Source organism: Chenopodium quinoa, unplaced genomic scaffold (assembly GCF_001683475.1).
Source record: "Chenopodium quinoa cultivar QQ74 unplaced genomic scaffold, ASM168347v1, whole genome shotgun sequence".
Lineage (NCBI taxonomy): Eukaryota > Viridiplantae > Streptophyta > Magnoliopsida > Caryophyllales > Amaranthaceae > Chenopodium > Chenopodium quinoa.
The window spans coordinates 2889493-2911470 of record NW_018745281.1 but is presented as its reverse complement, the minus strand read 5'-3'; the positions used below and the strand labels follow the sequence as shown (position 1 = coordinate 2911470).

The following is a 21978-nucleotide window of genomic DNA, read 5'->3' as shown; positions in this document are numbered from 1 at the left end:
AACCGAGGAAGTTGTTTTCTATAAGAGAAGACTTAATTAAACTAAATTTGCTTACTTTTCTTAATAATGAATTGATGAATTTAGTCACTACTCAGCAAGTTACCTAGTTTAAGCGTTGACATTACCTTTATTAAATTACATTATTGAACATGGTGCACATATGGGTGCATGCTACATAATCAAGACATGCTCACAAAATTAATTAGCACCGAAATTAGAAAGTTAATTAGAGTGACAACCTAGATTAAAGGGGATTTTTATACCAGCATAGTATACATTTGACAAAACTTGCAAAAATTATACTTGTATTGTTTTGACTGTTAGAGAAAAAGAGCCTTGGACTCTTGGGAAAGGAAGTGTTATTATATGCCTAATTAGAACTGGTAATAGTTGACCGACATGATAGTATAACGCGAATCGGACACGAAATAAGTGGGTTAGTGTCAAGCCTATTTTAATCCACCAACATGATCAACTTGTTGTATAACGTACCTGGATAAAGCGCAATCTCCTCATATTATACCAATACATCCATACAATAACGAATTTAAAACTTATTGATTAATGAGATTCACCTCAATAATCAGATGACACACCCAATAAATTAAACAAATTGCTAATTGCTCCACCCATAACCATCGTAAGTTAATGTGCATCATGCTCTCAGTTAATATCCTTTTTCATAAGACTTGCATGTTCTTTTATTATGCATGTCCTTTGAGATGTGTGTATTTCTAAGAACATAATATACATCATGCTCCCAAGTGCGTAATTAAAATAATTTGTGTTAAGGAACAGCAAAAAAACTTCTATTACTATAGCTATTGTTTAAATCGTACACTTTTAACATATTACATCAATACTAAATTAAGATGACAATGAATTAACGAGGTTTATTACTTTAATTTTTGTTTAAAACTTCTATTATAATTGGCCAGCTTATACTCTCAAATCCACAGTTAGCTCCGCGTTAAGTATACACTAGCTAAGAACCTTCCCTCTTATAAACCATGCATTAGATCTACGTTACTAATACTAATAATTCACCATATTACATGTATATATATACCTATCTAAACTATATTCTTCACACAACTACAAATAAACATAAATCTTCTTCATTATAAGAAAAACATGGCATTTTCATCACATTGGCATGACAAGTACAAGTTGATTGTGCCTAAGATTGTTCTACTAGTTGCTGCCATGGTCAGCACTACCGCCTTCGCTGCAGGCAGCTTCAGGGATGAGTTTCAGCCCACATTTGGTGACAATAGAGTTCGGATCTTCGGTCAAGATGGCCGGCTCTTATCCCTTACCCTAGATAAGTACACTGGATCCGGGTTTCGGTCCAAGAAGGAATACTTGTATGGGAGGATTGATATGCAAATTAAACTCGTTCATGGTAACTCTGCTGGCACCGTCACAACGTTTTATGTAAGTCACATTATTTCATGTTATTATTATTACTACTTCTGTTAATTGTTATCTGTAACTTTGGGGTATTTTTTGTGAAATAAAAAAAAATTCAAAATTGCAGATAACAATTAACGGAAGTAGTATATATAGGTTATAGTCCTTGCATTATATGCATTTGAATGGCAGCGAAGTTGTACAACTTGCTAATCTTTAAATTACAATTTGCAGATGTCAGCTGATCAAACCACAGGTATACATGATGAGATTGATTTCGAGTTCTTGGGAAACTCGAGTGGTAATCCTTACACCGTCCACACGAATGTGTTCAGCCAGGGTAAAGGAAGCAGGGAGCAGCAATTTAAACTATGGTTTGATCCTACCAAGAACTTCCATACTTACTCCATTGTTTGGAACACAAAACTCATCATGTAAAATGAACTAAATACCACTTCAATTATTAGTTTGTTTTATGAGCGCGTTTTTATCTTTGTTCTGAACATATTTTTGAGTCTATGTGAACATTGATTTAACTTGCAGGTTTTTGGTGGATGAAACACCAATAAGAATATTCAGAAACCATGAGAAACATGGAGTTGCATTCCCAAAGAACCAGCCTATGACGATACACTCTAGCCTTTGGAATGCTGACGATTGGGCTACTCAAGGTGGTTTGGTGAAGACAGATTGGTCCAAGGCCCCCTTCACTGCCTACTACCGTAACTTCAATATAGATGCCTGTGTTGTAGGTAGCAGCTCCTCCTCTTGTGCTTTTGAACCCGAGGCTTCCACCAACTCTGAAAGGCCGGCTAATGGAGGGACTACGCATGCTTCATGGAGGAGCCATGATCTCGATGCAAATGGCAGGAAAAGAATGAGATGGGTGCATAAGCATTTTAAGGTTTATGATTATTGTAGCGATTCAAAGCGATTTCCTCAAGGCTATCCTACTGAGTGCAAGCACAACAGGGTTTAAAGGATTGAAGAGAAAACTAAATCCTTGTCATATCAACGCATCTATGGCTAAAATTAAATTAAATTAATTTGATTTTATTTTTTTTCATATTGAAAATTCTTTGTATTTGATTGTTCAATAAATTATTTACATTCTTTGATTCATAAAAAAAAAAGGTCCTGTTTTAGTCCTTTTGAATTCTCGACCTCTTTTGAATGTTTTAAACCTCTTTATACTGTACCTCCAAGTGAAAATTCCTGTATAGTACACCATAAACATATGCTTCTTATAAAAGAATCGAATGGCCAAATATATACGACTGCATCATTCTTCCAAACTAAAGTTACATGTATGTGCTGCTTGAGATGTCGCTGACAAACTATCATTGAGTCATCGCAATGAAGCTATTTGTGTTGTCAGGGATGAGAATTTGGGAAGCAGATCATTGAGTTGCAACAAAAAAATCTACAGCTAATGCAGTCATATAATATAACCTAAACTATAAACTTACAAATACAATAATGTGAATTTCAGTAGTTACTGTCATTAGGTGATCCAATAGCCATGGTCTTTCGACAAACATGAGTCAGTCAATGAGATTCTTTCCTTCACCCCTTTTTTCAAGCAGCTAAGATCATGAATGACAAGTACATTTCAACTCTAGAACAAAACCACAGTATAATCAATTTCCTTAACTGATAAAAGAAGTCTTCCAATCATTAGTCCAAGATCCTCATTGAGACTTTTCGACATCTTGCAAAAGTTCTTCCTCCTAGGCTCCTATGATCTTTCTTTTCTTGGACAGAGCTTGAGAAATTTACCCCAGGACGCTGCAAAGGCTGTAATGAGATGAAATTATCAGATATATGAGCTTAATATATCAAAAGAAATATCAAGGACAATGTGTATGAGATTTACCTTGGTTCTGCAATGAACATGGAGATCTTCACTCATTTGATCAAGTCGGCTTCTTGCTGTATCTTCTGCATGGGAAGCTCTCCTGTAAGCTTCCTGAACCTGCACAAACTTTGGATCAGCAAAACTATTGAAGTGACTTAAACTTTGTGTGTTTCTAGTTAGAAATAGTAATACATTCGAAGATTGTGAACACAAAAGGAGAAAAATTATGTTTGGTTAAGAATATAGTTTCAAAGCATCACAAACACAATTCCTTGATCAACATAATCAGAAGAGAGGATGAATTGTTTACTTCCAGTAAGCATTGATGCCATGACTACCAGCCAAACAACATAATTTCGGAGAGAAAACCCCACTAGCAGACTTTCCATAGAAGAAAAGCGGCCTAAAATTTTGGATAATTCCTTAAATGTTTTTAGTGAAGTAAATAATAGAGAATATTGTTTGAACCTTCTATGATAAATAATAAATAAATGTATCAAAATCATCATATAGAAAGAAATTTTATGAATTAATCACTATGATTAACATTCATCCAAAAGGTAATTGTTAGTTTGTTACACATTCACGAGTGCAGAGGCATAGCCTTCTCCTCTCCTAGACAAAAGTCCAAGGTATATCAAATAAATCATCAAGAACTGTAACAGAACACATTCAGGCTTTTCCTTGATTCTAAATTTGCCATAACTACTACCATGGCTTGTATAGATGAAATTTAGCAACCATAGTGTAGCACTATCCTAGTACCTTATATTCTCTATAGAAGAAATGTAAACATCAACATAGATCATCGTAATAATCTCAATATCATAGCAAACACAAGCTGGAGAAATTGAAAATGAAATTGTCACCTGATCAACTGGGACAACAGCATTAGCATCAGGTCCATTGATAGATTTTTCTAAAATACTCCGCATGTTTGACAGCTCCTTCATCAAATCCATGGCAAGTTCTTCGGCATCAAGCCACTGATTCCTTGAAAACTCAAATGCCTTTTCCGCATTGAGACGGAATGAAGCACAGTTCAAGCAGTAGCAAATACCCCGACAACCCCTGGGATTTCTCTTTAGGATGCCATTTGCTTGGCCAGAACTAGGACCGCTTGGAGAAACAACAGCTTCCAGGGTGGAAGAGTTGTTAAGGACATTAACTGGATTTCCTACAGAATTTGACTCTGTGTGTACTGTCCTGCATTCTTGTTCAAAAGACAGAGACAAACGAGACGGAGTATTTAAAAAGGCTTCTTCCCCTAAAGGTTCAGCACTTCTCTTGGGACTATGCAATGTGACAGCAAGATCAGATTCATCGATTGGACTAATATCTCCCGACTTCCCTATATTTGAAACCTGGCTATCAAGAGATGCTCCACAATTCTTGGGATCATCTGATACAGGGGTTTCGATCTGAAATAAATCAAATACTGGGTTTTCTTGAGCCTTTTCAATAGAACTGTCAGGGGTACATGGAGCAGCTTGCTGAGGATTAGAAACATTAGTCTTAAGGTTCAAAAGAACCTCTTCTTTACCATCAACATTCATTTCCGGTGATTCGCAAGATACTGCAGCTGCCAGTGGCTTTTCATCCAATTTTGGACAATCAATGTCATTTTCTTGAGAGGAGAAAATTAGAGGCTTATCTTCAATCTTCTCGATTTTAATGCTTGGATTAACTTTTGGTGCATCTGTATAAAACATTTATTCAATAAGGCTATTAATTACTACACTATCATACTCATAGATTGACAAACAAATGAATCAATCAATCAAAGCCTTAATCCCATAAGTGGGGTCAGCTATATGAACCAAACGAATATCATGTGAAATTAGAAACATATAAAGGGAGGGCTAAGGGATTACTTGGTGTATCCTTTGATAAATCCATTAAGAAAGGGAGCAGTCTCTTATAGCTGAACGAATTCGGGGCCTTAAAAACCTTCAGCCTCGAGCACGGAGTCAGACCCTATTGCATCATAAATTCAATATAAATTACAAACAAAGATAAGCAAAAAGGTGCCAATAATCTCATATCAACACTAAGCTTCATAAACTACGTTCCCGCCAAATCATCAATTAAATGAAATTATTAACTTGAACACAAACAAAATTTTAAGGAGGAAAAAATCTTATTCTCACCAAATTTCTCTTGGAATTAGGAAAACTCCTCTTCCCCTCAGCAAATCCACCTTTACTTGGACTGATTTTCTTCGGCGGTGACCTCGAATCAGAACGTCTGCCCCGCATGACACTTTGATCTTCACTCTGCCTGACTAAAACCACAGCATCTGGAGGTGTTGTCTGCACATCTTCCTCACAATGTTCACCATTCGAACCCTTCAAATCTTTGTTACTCAAATTAGGACTCATATCATTCGAAACCCGAGCTCCGCAATCATTTTTGGCGCCAATTCCTTCAATCAACAAATTAGGGTTTCCTCCATTCAAATACTCACCTTTTAATTCAACACATTTATCCAGCATTGACAAATTAGGGTTTCCACCATTTGAATTTACCTTCAATTCAACTCCAGAATCATCGCAATTTTTTGACATTACCAAATTAGGGTTTCCACAATTTGAATTCACCTTCATTCAACCCCAGAATCATCGCAATTTTTTGACATTACCAAATTAGGGTTTTCACCATTAAAACCCTCCCCCTTAATTTCAATCCCTGAATCACATTTCCCCATGACCAATAAACTAGGGTTTTTGCCATTTCCATCACATTTGACATCACAATCATCCAATTTACCAGCAATTACCTCAGAATCAAAATTAGGGTTTACAATCTTACCAATTTTATCATCGCGAATCTTACCCACAGAATCCACTCCAACAGGCTTAGAGAAAACCCGCCGAGCTCGAAGATCTTTAATCGAAATATGGCAAATCGAATCACCTTCTTCATCGCCAACATCACGAACATTACAATCAAGCAATCTTTGATTAGTGGGCAATTCAGGGTTGGTAAGAGAAGAAGGAAACGAGCGACTTCTGCGAGATTTTCCAGATCTATTATGATGGAAGAAAAACTTCTGGGATTTATGGCGGGTTAAAATCCCAGAAAATGGGTTTGAATTCGCTGTTGCTGCTGATGATGTTGATGATGAAAATGATGAAGGTTGCTTTCGTTTTCTCGAGCTTTGGGTATGAGCTTCCATGGCGGACTTGAAGAGAGAGAAAGTGAGGGGAGAGAAAATGGAGGGAGAATTGACAATGGCGGGAAAAAAGAGGTGGATAGTTTATAATTTATATAATTGGAATTGTTGTGGCGGGAAAATTGTGAGGGTTTGATGATTGTTTTGGCGGGAATAGTGGTTGTTGGGCTGGGCTAGTTTTTGGGTCATTGGACTCGAATTTGTAGAATTTGTATCAATGACTCACATTGTGACATTGGGTTTTTTATCGGCACTTTTTTTGTGAGAGGATTTTATCAGCACTTTTGTTAATGTGGAACTTTAATCAATATTATTTTTATATCATCAATATATATACGTTATGAAAACTTGGTATTTCGAAAATGAGGCAATGTTTACAAGCATTAATAGGGTTGTGCTTAAATAGTATAAGCAAAAGTCAAATCAGGCGTTTAAAATCAATAACATAATACTAAAATAGACATCAGGAATGACACGTGTCACTTCCTGGTGCTGTTTTTTCCCTCCAAAACTCCCCTCTCCCTTTTTAGCAAAAATCTTTTTAATTTTGGAATATTTGGATAATACAACTATAATAATATATTGTTTCTAATCTTATACTTCGTATATTGTCTTTTACTTATTCTTAAATAAACCTGGTCCACAATAAATTTATTGTGGACCATAAATGTCACGTGCCTCCTTTCTTTCTCCAACATCTCACTTTCCCTATTACCAGCCAAAACGCACCTCCCTTTCTTTCTTTTCGCAAAAACGCAGGCTTCCCTTCTTCCATTTTCTCTCTCTTCAAAATCAGCTTTGCTATTTCTGTAAAATTGCTTGAATTCTTCTTCAATGGTAAGAACTCGAGGTGGTGGCACATTTCAACGGAGAAGAGGCCTTCGTTCTTCGGCTACAAAAGTAGACCACTTTTTGGTATAATCTTTGTTTATCATTTGATTTCTGCAATTTTGAGCTTATTAATTGATGTTTTTCCTTAATTGAAACTATTTGCATGAATTTTTGTTTGAATTTTGTTTCGTATTGAAGATTATTTGAAAATCTAGGCCTTTCCGATGTTTGATTGTTTTCTCTGTTTATTGTTCGATTGAACACATAAAACCACAATAAATTTTCGATTGAATTTTGTTTCGATTGTTTAGCTGTTTGTTTTCTTGTTGAATTTTGATTGTTTTTTTTATTTTTTTTCATGATTTAGTTGTTTTCGTCGTTGATTTATTGTTTTTGAGTTTAGTTTCAGTACTTGATGATGATTTGTACTCGATGATGTTTTGTACTCGATGATGATTTGTGCTCGATGATGTTTTCGCTGTTAATTCATTAGTTTTTATGTCTCTGTCGTTTGAAGGAAGTTTACCGGATTTTCGAGCTGGATACTTTGGTTACTGGCCTGCATTATGTAATTTGTAATGGTTCTGTTTTTTAGGGTTGATTCTTGTGATTCTTAAATTTTCTGGTCATTATTGTTTCAGAAAGGTCACTATAATTTACATTTTGATTTTTTTTTGTATAATAATGGTGCCAAAGGCTTGAAGAAGAAAACTAGAGCTAACAAGGAAAAGAGTGTTGCTATAGAGGTTCATGAAGATGTTCTTGAGCATCAAGTTGTTGCAATTGGTTCACCTTCATCTCGTCGTAAGAGAACTCATGAAGATAAAGCTGAAGTTGAAGCTGCTGCTCTTGTTCGTCCTAAGAAGCCAAGGACAAGAATGAAGAAATCAATAGTTGAAGCTGGTGAATCTGGTGGTGATGTACCTACGTAAGTAACTTTATTTACTTTGTAGTGCTCTCAAAAAGTTAGATTCAACATGTATGTTGGTGTGACTATGCAAATTTGAGATTGTTGCTTCTTTGACCTTTAATTATTGGCCACTAATTTGAACTTGTCAGACTGCATTGATTTTTTGATTTGTTAACTTGATGTTGATTTAATGTTGATAGCATTATTATTTCTATTTTGCAGATTGCGGCCATTTAAAACTAAATATAGGCCTTTGCATTTGGTTGACATGATGTCTAACTTCACTCTTGATCAAAAAAATTCTGTAACTAAAATCGATTTTGGACGGTTGTTACCATTGAAGTTGAAAAGGAATCCTACTAGTATGTACAGGTGGCTAATTGATTCTTTTGACTGTGGTAGCTGCATGTTTTCAATCGATAATAATAAGGAGTTTGTGGTGACTGAGTATGATGTGTTTTGCCTTCCTTTGAACCCCAAAAATGTTGAGGAGATACCTAGATCCGCTAATAAAAATAATCCAGACTTTGTTTTCAAACATAATTGGAGATTTCATTTTGGGTTGACAGATGAAAACGATCAAATTCCACTTGATTTGTTAGAAGCTAGGATACCTACTTTAGGTCAAGGTGGAGATGAGTTTAAGCAACTCTTTGTTATGCATGCAATATCCACGTTTTTAGCTCCTACTTTTAACAGATTCGCTGATCTTAGGATTGTCAAGGCACTTGATGATGTTGCACAAATTAAGAATTTGAATTGGTGTAAATATGTTCTTGAAAAACTGTGTGAAGGTGTTAAAAGTTACAAAAAAGGAGAAATTCAGAACTGTTGTGGTTGTATTTTGACGTTGGAGATTATTTACTTCCATAGGTTTAATTTAGGAATGTTAAATTAAGTACTTCTTCACCCTTAATTCAACATTGGAATGATGAGTTGATTAGGGATAGAATTAAGAAGGAAAAATTGTCCAAAAGTTTTGGGTGTGGGATTTTACTCTCTGATGTGTATTTTGTTAGTGGTAAATTGAAGTTTCTGGATGGACATGTTGTGGGTACTGCAGGGGAAAGTATGGGGAATGTTGGGGGGAGTGATAATGTTGTGAGGAATGTCGGGGGGAGTGTTGATGTGCCTGATTCCCGGGGTACAATACAGTTCATTCTCCCACCAGGTTCGATGTCAGATCAAGAGATCCATTCGGCTGCTATTGATGTAAGGATCGGAGTAGCTGCCTTTTATTCTATATTATTATTTTTATTATTGGATATGATTTAAATGTTTATGCATGTTTGTTTTAATGTTTTTGCAGCCCGTTCATGAGCAATTTTTGTTCATGAAAAGAGATATGCATGTGATCTCTTGTTTTTACAATGACAAGATAAAAGAGATTAATCTTTCACGTGATGAGGCCAACAACACTTCGGGTATTAATTTGTCCCAGAATGATTCGGTTTTTATGGATCCTCTAGTTCAATCTGTGATTGACGAGATCTCCGGACTTGCTATTTGGGTGACAAAATTACCCGAGGTGTTGGCTCAAATTTCTACATTTGACCACAACAAAACAAATGGAGGGAGGGAGGCAATTAGAGGCACTTTGCCTGTGATTGGCTTTGAAAATATTCTTGCAAATGGAAGGTCCAGGTGTTTGTTTTCTTTGGATTGGAAATCTGATGAAAAGCTTATACTCATTTCACACTTTTTGAAGTCAAATAACAAGGAAATGAAGCTATTAGATCCATTAGTCCTAGAGATTGTTGACTATTGCATCATCAATGATTCTTGTTTGGCTCCTAAGTAAGTAATCTTTTGTTTGATTACATTGATTTTCTCTTATTTATTTATTTATTTATGAAACACCTTTTTAATTCTTGTTTTATACTCTTTGACTCAGTGAACTATTGGTATTTTTTCACAAAAAGCATTTGATTCAAAGGCAAGAATTCTACACATTAGGAGAGCCTTCTGAAATCATGAGCAGTAGTATTTTGGATTGCTTGGCATTGCTTCTCAATGAAAATCAGAAATATTTAAAGGATGGACCTCGGAAATTGTACTTTGGTTCTTCAATTAGTGTGAGTTGTTTAATTATTTCAATGTTTATACTTTTTACTTTTTTTTATTTGTTAAAATATTATGAATAGTAGAAGCTACCGGCAGTGATGGCAATTCACAACTAATGGACAATGTTTATTAAGGTTTGGAGGAGTGGATGAAAATAGCTTGCAATGATTTTGATTTGTCAGAAGTGGAGCTGGTAATACTTTCTGTTTTTTTATGCTTTGAAAAATATAGTTCCCTTTTTTTATGTTATAGATACCTTTTTTTAAATGAGAGTGACTATTGAAAATTGCATAAGTATATTTTAAAAGAAGTCACTATAACATAAATAATGGAATCTATATGTGTTTTTTTTATTCTGACTAATGGTGGTATTATTGTTGCAAATATTTTTACCTTGTCTTTGGGGCAATCACTATTGCTTATTTGTGGTGAATTTGACTAAAGGAGAAATTCAGTTTATTGATAATATGAATTATGATGAGGATAATCGTATCTTTTTGAAAAAGTTGTCTGGTATTACTTTCTCACTCTTTTCACAATTAAGTTTATTATTTATTGTTTGTATTGACTTGTTTATAGTGAGCCAAATATTCTCACTCTTTTCTTGTCTGGTATTTTGGGGTTAATTCTAGGCATTTTTGTTTAAATCACTTTTTTATCATAAGACCCTTTCTTTTTGCTATCGCATTGCTTCTGTGGCTGTTGTGATGCTTCCTATTGTGATAGCAGGAGTATGGCTATCATATGATCTGTTATTAGGATCTGATCTCTTTTGATCTTGATCTGCATTTTTGTGTGGTCTGAACTTTGTTAGGCAACATTGTAGCTGATAATGAACATAAAGTTGCAGCATGCTTGTTCTAATGACTCTTAATAGATCGTTTAATGCGACTGTGATATGATTATATGCTTTTTTGCTAGTGTGATATGATCAGTACCTTCTTTGATCAAAGGCTTACTCAATCTGAAGCTATGGTTGACTACGCTTTGGAGTTTCCTACTTTGAATTGGAGATCTAGCAAAGATAATTCAGATTCTGGTGTTTATATTATAATGAGCATGCTTTTATTCAATGGAGCTGATGAGTTTAAATGTGAAATTGTAAAAACAGTTATGATTCTTTCCCTTTTAAATTATTTGTTTTTATTTCTTTTTATTAATATCACAATATCTTATATTGATTACTTACTTTTTTAGGCTTCAAATAGGAAGATTCTCCGGATCCAAATTGCTGCATCTTTGGTGTTATATGATATGAATGAAGCTAGATCAATTATAATTGGTAAGGTGGCTGAATTCAAACCTAATAGGCAGCCTCTTTCAAAAGTGGTTGAATAAAGAAGGAAGAAAGAGATTGAAGAGAAGAAGAATAAGAAGAAGCCGACTGAAGACAAGAAAAAGAAAGGAAAGGGGAAGGCTTAAGATGTTAAAACATTGTGTAACTGATTTTTTGACTTAGTTGTGATCATAATTTTTTGATGCTAAGCAAAGTACTTTGAACATTGTATAGCTAATTAGTATTAATTCAACTTTTGTGTAGGTTATTGAATATTGGAAAAATATTCATTTTGTGTAAACAAGCATTTGCCAACATTTTATGAAAATGGTATATTGTTTGTTTAATTCAATTATTAATGTTCTCTGTTATTAAAATAAAAAAGGTCTATGAAAAAAAGGGTCTCTATATTAACATACGGGTGACTATGTTAATGTGAAACGTTATTTTAAACTTATCTTTATAAAGGTCTTTATGTGATAATAAAGGTAACTATGTTAATATTAGAGGTTAAATATATATTGAAAAGGTTTACGATGAAATATCACTATATTATCATAGGTCACTATATGTTAAAATAATGTCACTATATTATTTATAAGGTCTTTGTTTGGTTAAAAAAGGTCACTTCGTTTTCAATATTGTACAATGTTAAAATTAAGGACTATGTTAAATTAATGGTAATTACCGTAGGTCACTATATGTTAAATAAAGTCACTATTTTATTAATAAGGTTACTATTCAAAATATAAAGGTAACTATGTCAAAATTATGGACTATATGTTAACTAATGGTGAAAAACTGACAATACAAGGGTATGAAATAAAGATTAGTATTTAGGAATAAAGATCACTATATTGTGAAAAAAAGACACTATGTCAATCATAAAAGACACTATATCATAATAATCAGTATTTAAAAGATATAAAGTTTCCAAAAATGAAATTACAAATAAAATGTAACCATGTCAGGTTACTATGACAAAATTTGATGTTCTTAAGACAAAATTTGATGTCTTAAAACTATCAGAGCATATACTTATTATTAATATTTGGTGTTTTGGCACCAAATTCTCTATGCTTCCTCCTCTTCCCCTGTTTCATGTAGTCATAGCTTCCTGGAATCCTTTTATTTGATTTTTCTTCCTTTAGTTTTTGCACGAGCTGGGTCCAATACTTGAACAACACTAGATGAAGTTGCTTCTTAATTCTCTTCTACACCTGTAGTGTTCTCAGAAGGGTTGTTAGTTGATTTCAGAGCAGAAGTAATCTCATCTGTTGCACTTGAATCTTTTGTGAAGCTTTCTTCTAAGACTTTTCTTGCTTGTTCAAACTTATGGCTCTTAAGGATCATATCATACTATAATACTTCCTCACCATGTGTAGCCGCCAGGGTGTGAAGTTGTTTAATGTCCCTTTCTTCTTTTGCTCTGCCTCCTTACTTTTCCAAACTTCAACCTTAGCCATTTTAGTCCACCTGCAAGATATGTATTGCTCTGGGATTTTTTCAACAAAATGCATGTGCAAGATTCTAAGGCTATGAAAGCATAACCAACCCGACTCTTCAAAATTCTTGCATAGACATTGAATTGTTTGGTTTGCTGGATCGTAAGTTACTGCTTGAGTTGTGCCATCTCTGCCTTCAAGGTACACTTGGTAAACCATTTTGCCTCCATTTATCAATAGCACTTTAGTTTGAGATCCAATGGCTAGGTTGAATTCTTCTTCAAAGTCCTTGAATAATGTATATGTATAAACCTCAGCAACATGTTTAAGTAAGGCAAACATCGTATAACTTGAAGTAGGAATTGATTTTGTGCTATTGAACTCATAAAAATCCTCATTCCTTCTCCAAGTCTTCACTGTCTTTTGAAATATGTTGTAGAATTCTGTCAAACTTGTCTTCTTATTTGCTTTGAATCTCATTGCATGATTTGTGCTCTCACTTCTTTGTGACGACAAGATTCCCGCGGAAAAAAAGTCCTTACTTAGAGCTGTTGACCACTTATGCTTTAGTGAGTATAACCTCTTGAACCAACTATCGTTTTTCAGCTTGTACTTTGTCATCATTGAACCCCAACATACTTCAAACTGAGCTTCGTTAATACAACCACTCAAGCATTTCGTGAAAGCAGCTTTGAATGTGTCATCACTCTTCAAAACTCTAAATCTTGTTACAACATTTTAAATCAAATGCCATAGACATAGTCTATGTCTTGTTAGGTTTTACAGCAATTCAAAACAAAGAATTAATTTAGTTTGTGGGAACAAAACCTAAATCGTGTATAATAACAATCAAATTATACAACAACAAATACTGATCAAAGTATTACAAACCAAACACCAAATTAACCTTGACGGTAGAGTTGTTCCCCATGTAGAGGTCTTCTCCATCAACAACCTTTTGAAAGGTTTTGAACCAATGTTTACTCTTGCACACGTGCCTTGAAGCCCCCGAATCAATCCACCATGAGTCATCATCCTGCACCATAAAAATGCTAGGATCCGTTGCATTTAAGTCCAAACCAGAATTAAATTCAACCTCATGAAATGGATTACCTTTGGTGGATGGGTCCTTGCTTTCGGTAGCACGACCTCCTTGGCTTTCTCCATTCTTTTCTTAAAAGAAAAACAATCCTTCTTGCGGTGACCAACTTTACCGCATTCCCAACAAGTAAACTTGTTACTTGTCATTTTCTTTTTGGACTTATTCTTGAAAGAATTGTTATTCTTTCTCTTTCCACTAGTAGATGCACTAGCCCTTCCTTCATCTACCATATTAACGGTAGATGTGCTAGGATTTCCATCCTTTGCACCTTCCATGGCACGAATCCCTTATTCAATTTGAAGATGGGTGGCCAAACCGGACAATGTCATGTCCTCCTTCTTATGTTTCAAATCATGCTTAACATTCTTCCAACTAGGAGGTAACTTGTCTATAATACTTGAAACAACAAATAACTCATTCATGGCTATCCCATGTTGTTCCAAGCTACCATAAATACGTTGCAATTCATGAAATTGGTCCATTATGGACCGACCATCAACAAATTTAAAGTTATTAAAATTGCTAACGAAAAATTTCTTACTTGAAGCGTCTTCCGTCATGTACTTGCTTTCCAAAGGCTCCCAAAGCTCCTTGGCCAATTCTACATTTTGGTAGACGTCAAAAAGATCATCCTCCATCCCATTCAAAATGTGACCACGACATATGAAATCGTCGTTGTCTCACTTAGATCTCTCCCGAACGGATTCCAAGGTTTCATTTTCATGTTCATCCGGCCTTGGAGTACTTATCACATAGGCAACATTCAAAGATGTAAGAAGAAAATACATCTTCTTCTTCCATCTCCGAAACTCCACACCGTCAAACTTTTTCAGTTTAACAAAATTTGTGGTCAATTCTTTCACACTGGACATGCTTGCTAAAGATGAATAAACCTCTTTAGCTTGTTAGGTTTTACAGCAATTCAAAACAAAGAATTAATTTAGTTTGTGGGAACAAAACCTAAATCGTGTATAATAACAATCAAATTATACAACAACAAATACTGATCAAAGTATTACAAAACCAAACACCAAATTAACAATGTATTTCAGAAAATACAAAGAAAACACTAATGTAAAAGATTCTAACTTGCCTCAACTCCAAGCCTTGAAAATGAACATGAACATACACTAGGCGAAAAACCCCAATCCCCACCGGTTCAAACTAGGCATTTCCCACCGGTTTTGAACCGGTTTTGATTTGGGGGGGTGCCAAATCCTCAATGATTTCCCACCGGTTTAAAACCGGTGGCAAAAATACCTTTTCGCACCGGTTTAGGGGAGAACCGGTGGCAAAACATCAAAATTATACTATTATATGGGGTACTTTTGCCACTGGTTCAATAGAAAACCAGTGGGAAAAGTGGACTTATATAATATAATTTTCATGATTTCCCACCGGTTCTTCCTTAAATCGCTGCGAAATGTCATATTTTTGGCACCGGTTCATTTTAAAAACCGGTGCTAAAACCTGGTTTTTTTTTATATAATTTAAAATAATTAAAAACCTGCACATCCTGTATTAATTCTGCCATTAAAATATATTATAATAACAGTAATAATAATAATAATTATTACCCGTATTATTATTATTAATATTAAAAATACTAATAATATAATAATAACAATACATAAATATTAATTAATAACCGTAAAATGTGATACAATGAAATGTCATATAGCTTTTACAACTCATTAATTTAAAGGTGTTATATTTACAAACTATACTAATAATTAATGTATAAGTTAACAAGTTCAAATTAAATTATATGTGATGAAAGACGCTAACATGTTTCGAACTTCATTCAGCTCTTTGCTCGTCAATGGACCTCCTTTCTGTACCTTGCAAAACTTGGTTAAACAAAAATGATGTTAGCTAGAATTAATTATTTAGGTTATGTATGTAAAAATACATTTACAATTTAAGTTAGACAAAAATTTAATACATAGGCCTATATGACTACTACTTCACCTATTTTCTACATTTATTGCCAAATCAACTCATTCTTCCTCATAAAATGTCAATATTACCTACTTAGAGGCAGCTAAGGCTTAAAATCACATTAAAAGAACAAGTAAAGTGTTTTAAGACGCAATTTCAACCAAAATGGCCCGAATAAGGCCTATATCACTACTTGTATGCCTATCTTCTATATTTTTAATCAAATTAGCTCATTCTTCCTCTTAACATGTCATTATTACCTATTTAGAGACAGCTAAGCCTTGAAATCACATTAAAAGAGCATTTGAATGGTTTTTGGACGCAATTTCAACCAAAATGGCCCGAATAAGGCCTATATCACTACTTGTATGCCTATTTTCTATATTTTTAATCAAATCAGCTCATTCTTCCTCTTAACATGACATTATTACCTAGTTAGAGGCAGCTAAGCCTTGAAATCACATTAACAGAGCATTTGAATGGTTTTTGGACGCATTTGAATGGTTTTTAGACGCATTTTCAACCAAAATGGCCCGAATAAGGCCTATATCACTACTTGTATGCCTATTTTCTATATTTTTAATCAAATCAGCTCATTCTTCCTCTTAACATGACATTCTTACCTAGTTAGAGGCAGCTAAGCCTTGAAATCACATTAAAAGAGCATTTGACTGGTTTTTGGACGCAATTTCATTCAAAATGCCCGAATAAGGCCTATATCACTACTTGTATGCCTATGTTCTATATTTTTAATCAAATCAACTCATTCTTCCTCTTAACATGACATTATTACCTAGTTAGAGACAGCTAAGCCTTGAAATCACATTAAAAGAGCATTTGAATGGTTTTTGGACGCATTTTCAACCAAAATGGCCCGAATAAGGCCTATATCACTACTTGTATGCCTATTTTCTATATTTTTAATCAAATCAGCTCATTCTTCCTCTTTTTCAATGAGAAAAAATATTAAAGTAAACAAGTGGAGTAATGATGCACAAGAAATAAGAAAAATTAGAGGGTTCTTTGCCACTTCACCTAATAAAGACAAAAAAAAATTGAGGGGAAATAGGTGATTTTCAAGGAACATTAAATGGTAAAAAAGTTAATAAGAATTGTATTTAAATTAGAACCACCAAATATGGAAATGAGAACTATATTTAGGGACGGAGCGAGTATTATGGGGTTGATTGGTAAATGGCTTTTATCAAGCTTTTTCATTTATTTATTTATTTATATTTTTTTAAAGTTAGTCAAACAACCAAAAAAAGTGTTTGGTAAATGACTTTTTAGAAAGCTAATAAGCCAACTTTTTAACCAAGAGATTGATCTTTTGTTTTTTTAATTATTATTATTTTTTATTAGACAAGAAGAACAATGGTTTCATTAATAAAACTAAAAAAGATTGAAACCACGATCAAACATCAAACAAATTAGGCATGTGAAGCTATAATTTAGGAGAGAAACTTGGTTGATTGAAATATATATATATATATATATATATATATATATATATATATATATATATAAAGAAATTTTTAATGTGAGAATGACACGTAAGACAGTTTGAGGGTTGATAATGCTAGCAATATTTTGTTTTAGTAATAGTTAATAGATTTAATATAATTAGTAATTAATATATATAATGATTAATAGTTAACAATTTATAACTAATTATTAACATATTATTTCTTATGTGGCTGGTCACATCGTGTGATCGCTTGCAAAATAAAAAATAAAATGGAGTAACCCCTATTATACTGACAAAGTAACTCCTACAATACCAAATTACCAATAGAGTAGTTGCTATTATACTGACAAAGTAACTTCTACTGATAGAGTAACCCCTACAATAATAGAGTAAACCCTATTCTACTTATAGTGTTACCCCATGGCCCTATATTATTAACTAATTAAGTAACACCATGGTGGTTGGTCACATTGTGTGGCCAACCACATATAAAGGTTTGTGAATTATTAATAATCAACAATTAATGACTATAAAATAGCACAAATTTTTATATGTGGCTGGCCACACCATGTGGTCTGGGTTACTTATTCATGTGTTACTCGATCGATCATGGGTTACTTATTTAGGGGTTACTCGGTCGGTCTGATCGATCAGGGGTTACTCTCACACATAAAACCCGCTAACCGATTGAGTTACCCTAGAATAAGTAACCCTTGACTGGCTGAGTAACCCCTAAGTAAGTAACCTTGGCCACACGGTGTGGTCAGCCACACGGAAAAAGCACTCGATAAAGTAGTAATATATATTTAATATGTGTAATTAAATATATATTATGTAATTAATAATTATTAAGGAGAAAGTAACTAATTATTGTAATTATTAATAATGGTAATAATGTTAATAGCTAGTTATGGCAATAACTAATAACAGTAAAATTAATTACACTATAATTACCATAATTATGTTAATAATTAATGTCAATAATGTTAATTATTACAATAGTGCATGGTACTCAATAACTAATTGTGCTAATATGGTTAATATTTTATTATTATTCATTATTATTTCCTTATTAAGGAGTAAAAATCATCACGAGTTCAATTCACAACTCATGATCAAATAAAAATATACAAACAATGTAAAAGTTTGAATAGTATAAGTATCAAGAGGAATTTTTTTGTTCCCTCTAGATTTTCTCCTTCGGAGGGTTTTTTTGGTTCCCTCTAGGAATTCTCCCTTGGAAGAGTTTTTCTAGCCTCTATTGCTAAGTTTTTTTAATTTTTTTTTGAAGGTTTTCCTTCACTCTTCTCCATTTTCTCTCTATCTCTACCATCTATTTTCCTCTTGGTCTCAGTTGTGAATCTTTATGGGGGCTTTCACCGGTGTTCTTATCGGTGGTAAGGCCAAAAAACCTTTTAATTGCTTTCAATAAATAGATCTCATCCTTAATCAAATGATGATTTTTCTCTTGAATTTATTTTCTTTTTATGTTTGTATGGCGAGAATTGAAGATTTAGGGTTTCATAATCTCTACAAGAATCCGGAGGACCACATGAGTATTTTCACTCAAACGGCTACGTATCAGTGGATTTCAAGCCGAATCAATGCGAACTCATAGATTGTATTGTTTCAGATGAAGTTTTTTATTAAGGCAAATTGTTGATCAAATCTACTATGTATTTAGTTTTAAAGTGTTATGTACTTGTGTTGGAATTATTAATTTATTAGAAATTACATGTAAGTGCCATGTGGCTATATTTTATTAATGAAATTCCTATTCTTCTTGTAAAAAATAAAACAAAAAATCAATAACTAGAGGAAGTAATGATTTTAAAAGCTAGCTACCGGATCTAATACTCTAATGTAACAAGAGAAAATATCCAAATAATAATAATAATAATAATAATAACAATATTTCCAATCAATTTTATGCTGTATATATTACTTGCTGTCAGCCACTCGTCAAAGAATATTTTATACATATAATCATAATCACATATTCAGGCGACTAGCAAGTAGCAAATTGCAAAGTAAATCCAATTTGCCAACCCTAAACATATCAATCATTTTACTATTACTTAATTCTGATAATTTGGCAATTCAATCATATATTTTAAAGCCAACCCTATTGATATTTCGTCACCACAAACGTCACTAGTCCATGCATGTGCCTAATCACTATATATATATACGGATATACCACATACTATAACTATCTACATCACATGCCAACAAAGTAACAAATTCACTTACACTACAAACAATTTCCCAATCTCCAAGATTATTAGAGCACCACAAGAAATTCATAAACCTCATTATTTTTATACCATCCAACTTTACTTGCCACACCAAAATTTGTACACCGCGTACCGCTTATTATGGAGCAACAAAGGCCTCACTTCCTCCTAGTCACCTTCCCGGCGCAAGGCCACATCAACCCAGCCCTCCAGTTCGCCAAGCGATTCTTAACGGCCGGGGCTGATGTCACCTTTGCCACCGCTGCCTCTGCGCACAAATGCCTTAAAAAGGCTACGGTCCCTGAGGGTATGACCTTGACTACTTTTTCTGACGGGTATGATGATGGCTATAAGCCCAGTGACGGAGATGCCACCAACTATATGTCAACATTCCGCCAACGCGGGGTTGAGACATTATCGGCACTCTTTGAGAAGAGTGTCGTCGAGGGTAAACCAATTACATGCTTGGTGTACACACTCCTCCTACCTTGGGCCGCCGAGGTAGCACGTAAGTTTCACGTGCCATCCGCGCTCCTTTGGATTCAACCTGCCACAGTTTTAAATATTTACTACTATTATTTTAATGGGTATCGCGAGGTTATAAATGAATGTGAGAAAGACCCTTCATGGTCGTTAGAATTACCAAACATGCCATTGAAGCTCAAAGCACGTGACCTCCCTTCATTTTTTCTTCCTTCCAACCCTTCCCTTTACACTTTTGTCCTCCCCACATTCCAAGACCAAATACAACAATTAGAGATTGAGGAGAAACCAATAATCCTTGTTAATACCTTTGAAGCTTTAGAAGTTCATGCTTTAAAAGCTATTGAGAGGTTCAACTTAATTCCTATCGGCCCTATCCTTCCCTCCGCCTTCTTGAATGGAAAGGACCCCTCCAACAAATCCTTTGAAGGGGACCTCTTCCAACAATCTAAGGATGCGGATTACATGAAATGGCTAAACTCGCAAGGAAAAAATGCTAAGGTGGTCTACGTGTCGTTTGGAAGCATCTCAGTGCTATCCAAGCCACAGATGGAGGAGCTAGCCAGAGCCCTAATACAGACCCACAGGCCGTTCTTGTGGGTCATTAGGGAGAAGGCGAGTCATGAAATAAATGAAGAAGATAATAAAGATGAAGACGAGTTGAGTTGCATGGAGGTGCTTAAACAACAAGGGTTAATAGTCCCATGGTGCTCCCAAGTGGAGGTGCTATCCCACCCCTCAGTGGGGTGCTTTGTGACACATTGTGGGTGGAACTCGACCTTAGAGAGCCTAGCATCAGGCGTCCCCATGGTCGGGTTTCCACAATGGACGGATCAAACAACGAATGCTAAATTGGTGGAGGATTTATGGAAGACTGGAGTAAGGGTTAACGTGAGTGAAGAAGAAGAAGGCGGTGTATTAGTTAAGAGTGAAGAGATTAAGAGGTGTTTGGAAGAGGTTATGGATAGTCAAGTGATTAAGGAGAATGCTAAGAAATGGAGAGAATTGGCGGTCGAAGCGGTCAACGAGGGTGGATCGTCTGATAAGAACTTGAAGGCTTTCATGGAAGAGTTGTTTATTAATGTTAAAAGCAAAAAGATTCATGAATGATGATGAAGAATTAGTACGTTTAATTGTTGCATTATCATTTGTTAACTTTTAATTAGCACATCATTAAATTACTAGATTAGCTGATTTGAAGAGGTAGCAGCTAATTACTTAGTGGATTATTAAATTAGCAAATTAGTCAACATAAATACTATATTATTTTTTTTATTACTAATTTAATATGCTTATTATATGGTAACCGGTCTTTTGTATGTTGAATGATGATTAATACTTCGTATCTAAGTCCACTAGTTGGTCTTCTGAATAGATTCATCGTATTGGCAATTGTAAACCACTTGTAATTTAAGTTTAATGTTGAAACTTGAAAAGATTATATTATTGATTTATTTTTTAAAAAAAATATATACCTGTATATATTATTGATTAATTTCTGGCCTGGGCTCATTTTAGTGAAGTTGTAATGAGTATAAGGCAATAGTTGTTAATTTTGTTTTTTTTTTTTTTAAAAAAAAGCAATAGTTGTTAATTTATATTATTAGTAAGTATATAAGACATTATTTAGTATCATTCAAAAGTCGAGAGAATTTGATCATGCAAAAAGGTCATAATGAACATAGTCTACTCCAAATAAAGTAGGACTAATTTTATGTAATAAATATATAATATTTATATGCAAGGGTTGTATATTTCATTAACATATATATAAA

The 21978-nt window shown here is 34.2% G+C and overlaps 3 protein-coding genes across 3 annotated transcripts; 2 read left to right on the top strand and 1 right to left on the bottom strand.

Annotated features, from left to right (window-relative positions):
* Positions 1 to 1087: 1087 nt before the first annotated feature.
* On the top strand, positions 1088 to 2569 carry LOC110711732 (probable xyloglucan endotransglucosylase/hydrolase protein 16). The gene is made up of 3 exons (XM_021890149.1): positions 1088 to 1437; positions 1648 to 1847; positions 1957 to 2569. Exons 1-3 carry the CDS (start codon positions 1135 to 1137, stop codon positions 2390 to 2392), a joined length of 939 nt encoding a protein of 312 aa, XP_021745841.1. The 5' UTR covers positions 1088 to 1134; the 3' UTR covers positions 2393 to 2569.
* A 268-nt stretch (positions 2570 to 2837) lies between these two features.
* LOC110711731 lies at positions 2838 to 5883 on the bottom strand. The gene is made up of 5 exons (XM_021890147.1): positions 5422 to 5883; positions 5146 to 5248; positions 4141 to 4970; positions 3290 to 3388; positions 2838 to 3210 (listed from the first exon to the last, which is right to left on the bottom strand). The coding sequence occupies exons 1-5, from the start codon at positions 5875 to 5877 to the stop codon at positions 3091 to 3093; spliced, it is 1608 nt and encodes a 535-aa protein (XP_021745839.1). The 5' UTR covers positions 5878 to 5883; the 3' UTR covers positions 2838 to 3090.
* Positions 5884 to 19717: 13834 nt separating this feature from the next.
* LOC110711762 (crocetin glucosyltransferase, chloroplastic-like) lies at positions 19718 to 21669 on the top strand. The gene has a single exon (XM_021890181.1). It carries the CDS (start codon positions 19862 to 19864, stop codon positions 21311 to 21313), a length of 1452 nt encoding a protein of 483 aa, XP_021745873.1. The 5' UTR covers positions 19718 to 19861; the 3' UTR covers positions 21314 to 21669.
* Positions 21670 to 21978: the final 309 nt, after the last annotated feature.

Excerpts from the sequence above, each read along its gene's own strand:
- LOC110711762 (XM_021890181.1), top strand. The coding sequence starts at position 19,862 with ATGGAGCAACAAAGGCCTCACTTCCTCCTAGTCACCTTCCCGGCGCAA.
- LOC110711732 (XM_021890149.1), top strand. The coding sequence starts at position 1,135 with ATGGCATTTTCATCACATTGGCATGACAAGTACAAGTTGATTGTGCCT. Across the intron at positions 1,438-1,647 it reads GCACCGTCACAACGTTTTAT|ATGTCAGCTGATCAAACCAC; the intron begins GTAAGTCACATT and ends TACAATTTGCAG. Across the intron at positions 1,848-1,956 it reads TGGAACACAAAACTCATCAT|GTTTTTGGTGGATGAAACAC; the intron begins GTAAAATGAACT and ends TTTAACTTGCAG.
- LOC110711731 (XM_021890147.1), bottom strand. The coding sequence starts at position 5,877 with ATGAAGGTGAATTCAAATTGTGGAAACCCTAATTTGGTAATGTCAAAA. Across the intron at positions 5,249-5,421 it reads CTAATTCCAAGAGAAATTTG|GGTCTGACTCCGTGCTCGAG; the intron begins GTGAGAATAAGA and ends ATGATGCAATAG. Across the intron at positions 4,971-5,145 it reads TTTATCAAAGGATACACCAA|ATGCACCAAAAGTTAATCCA; the intron begins GTAATCCCTTAG and ends TGTTTTATACAG.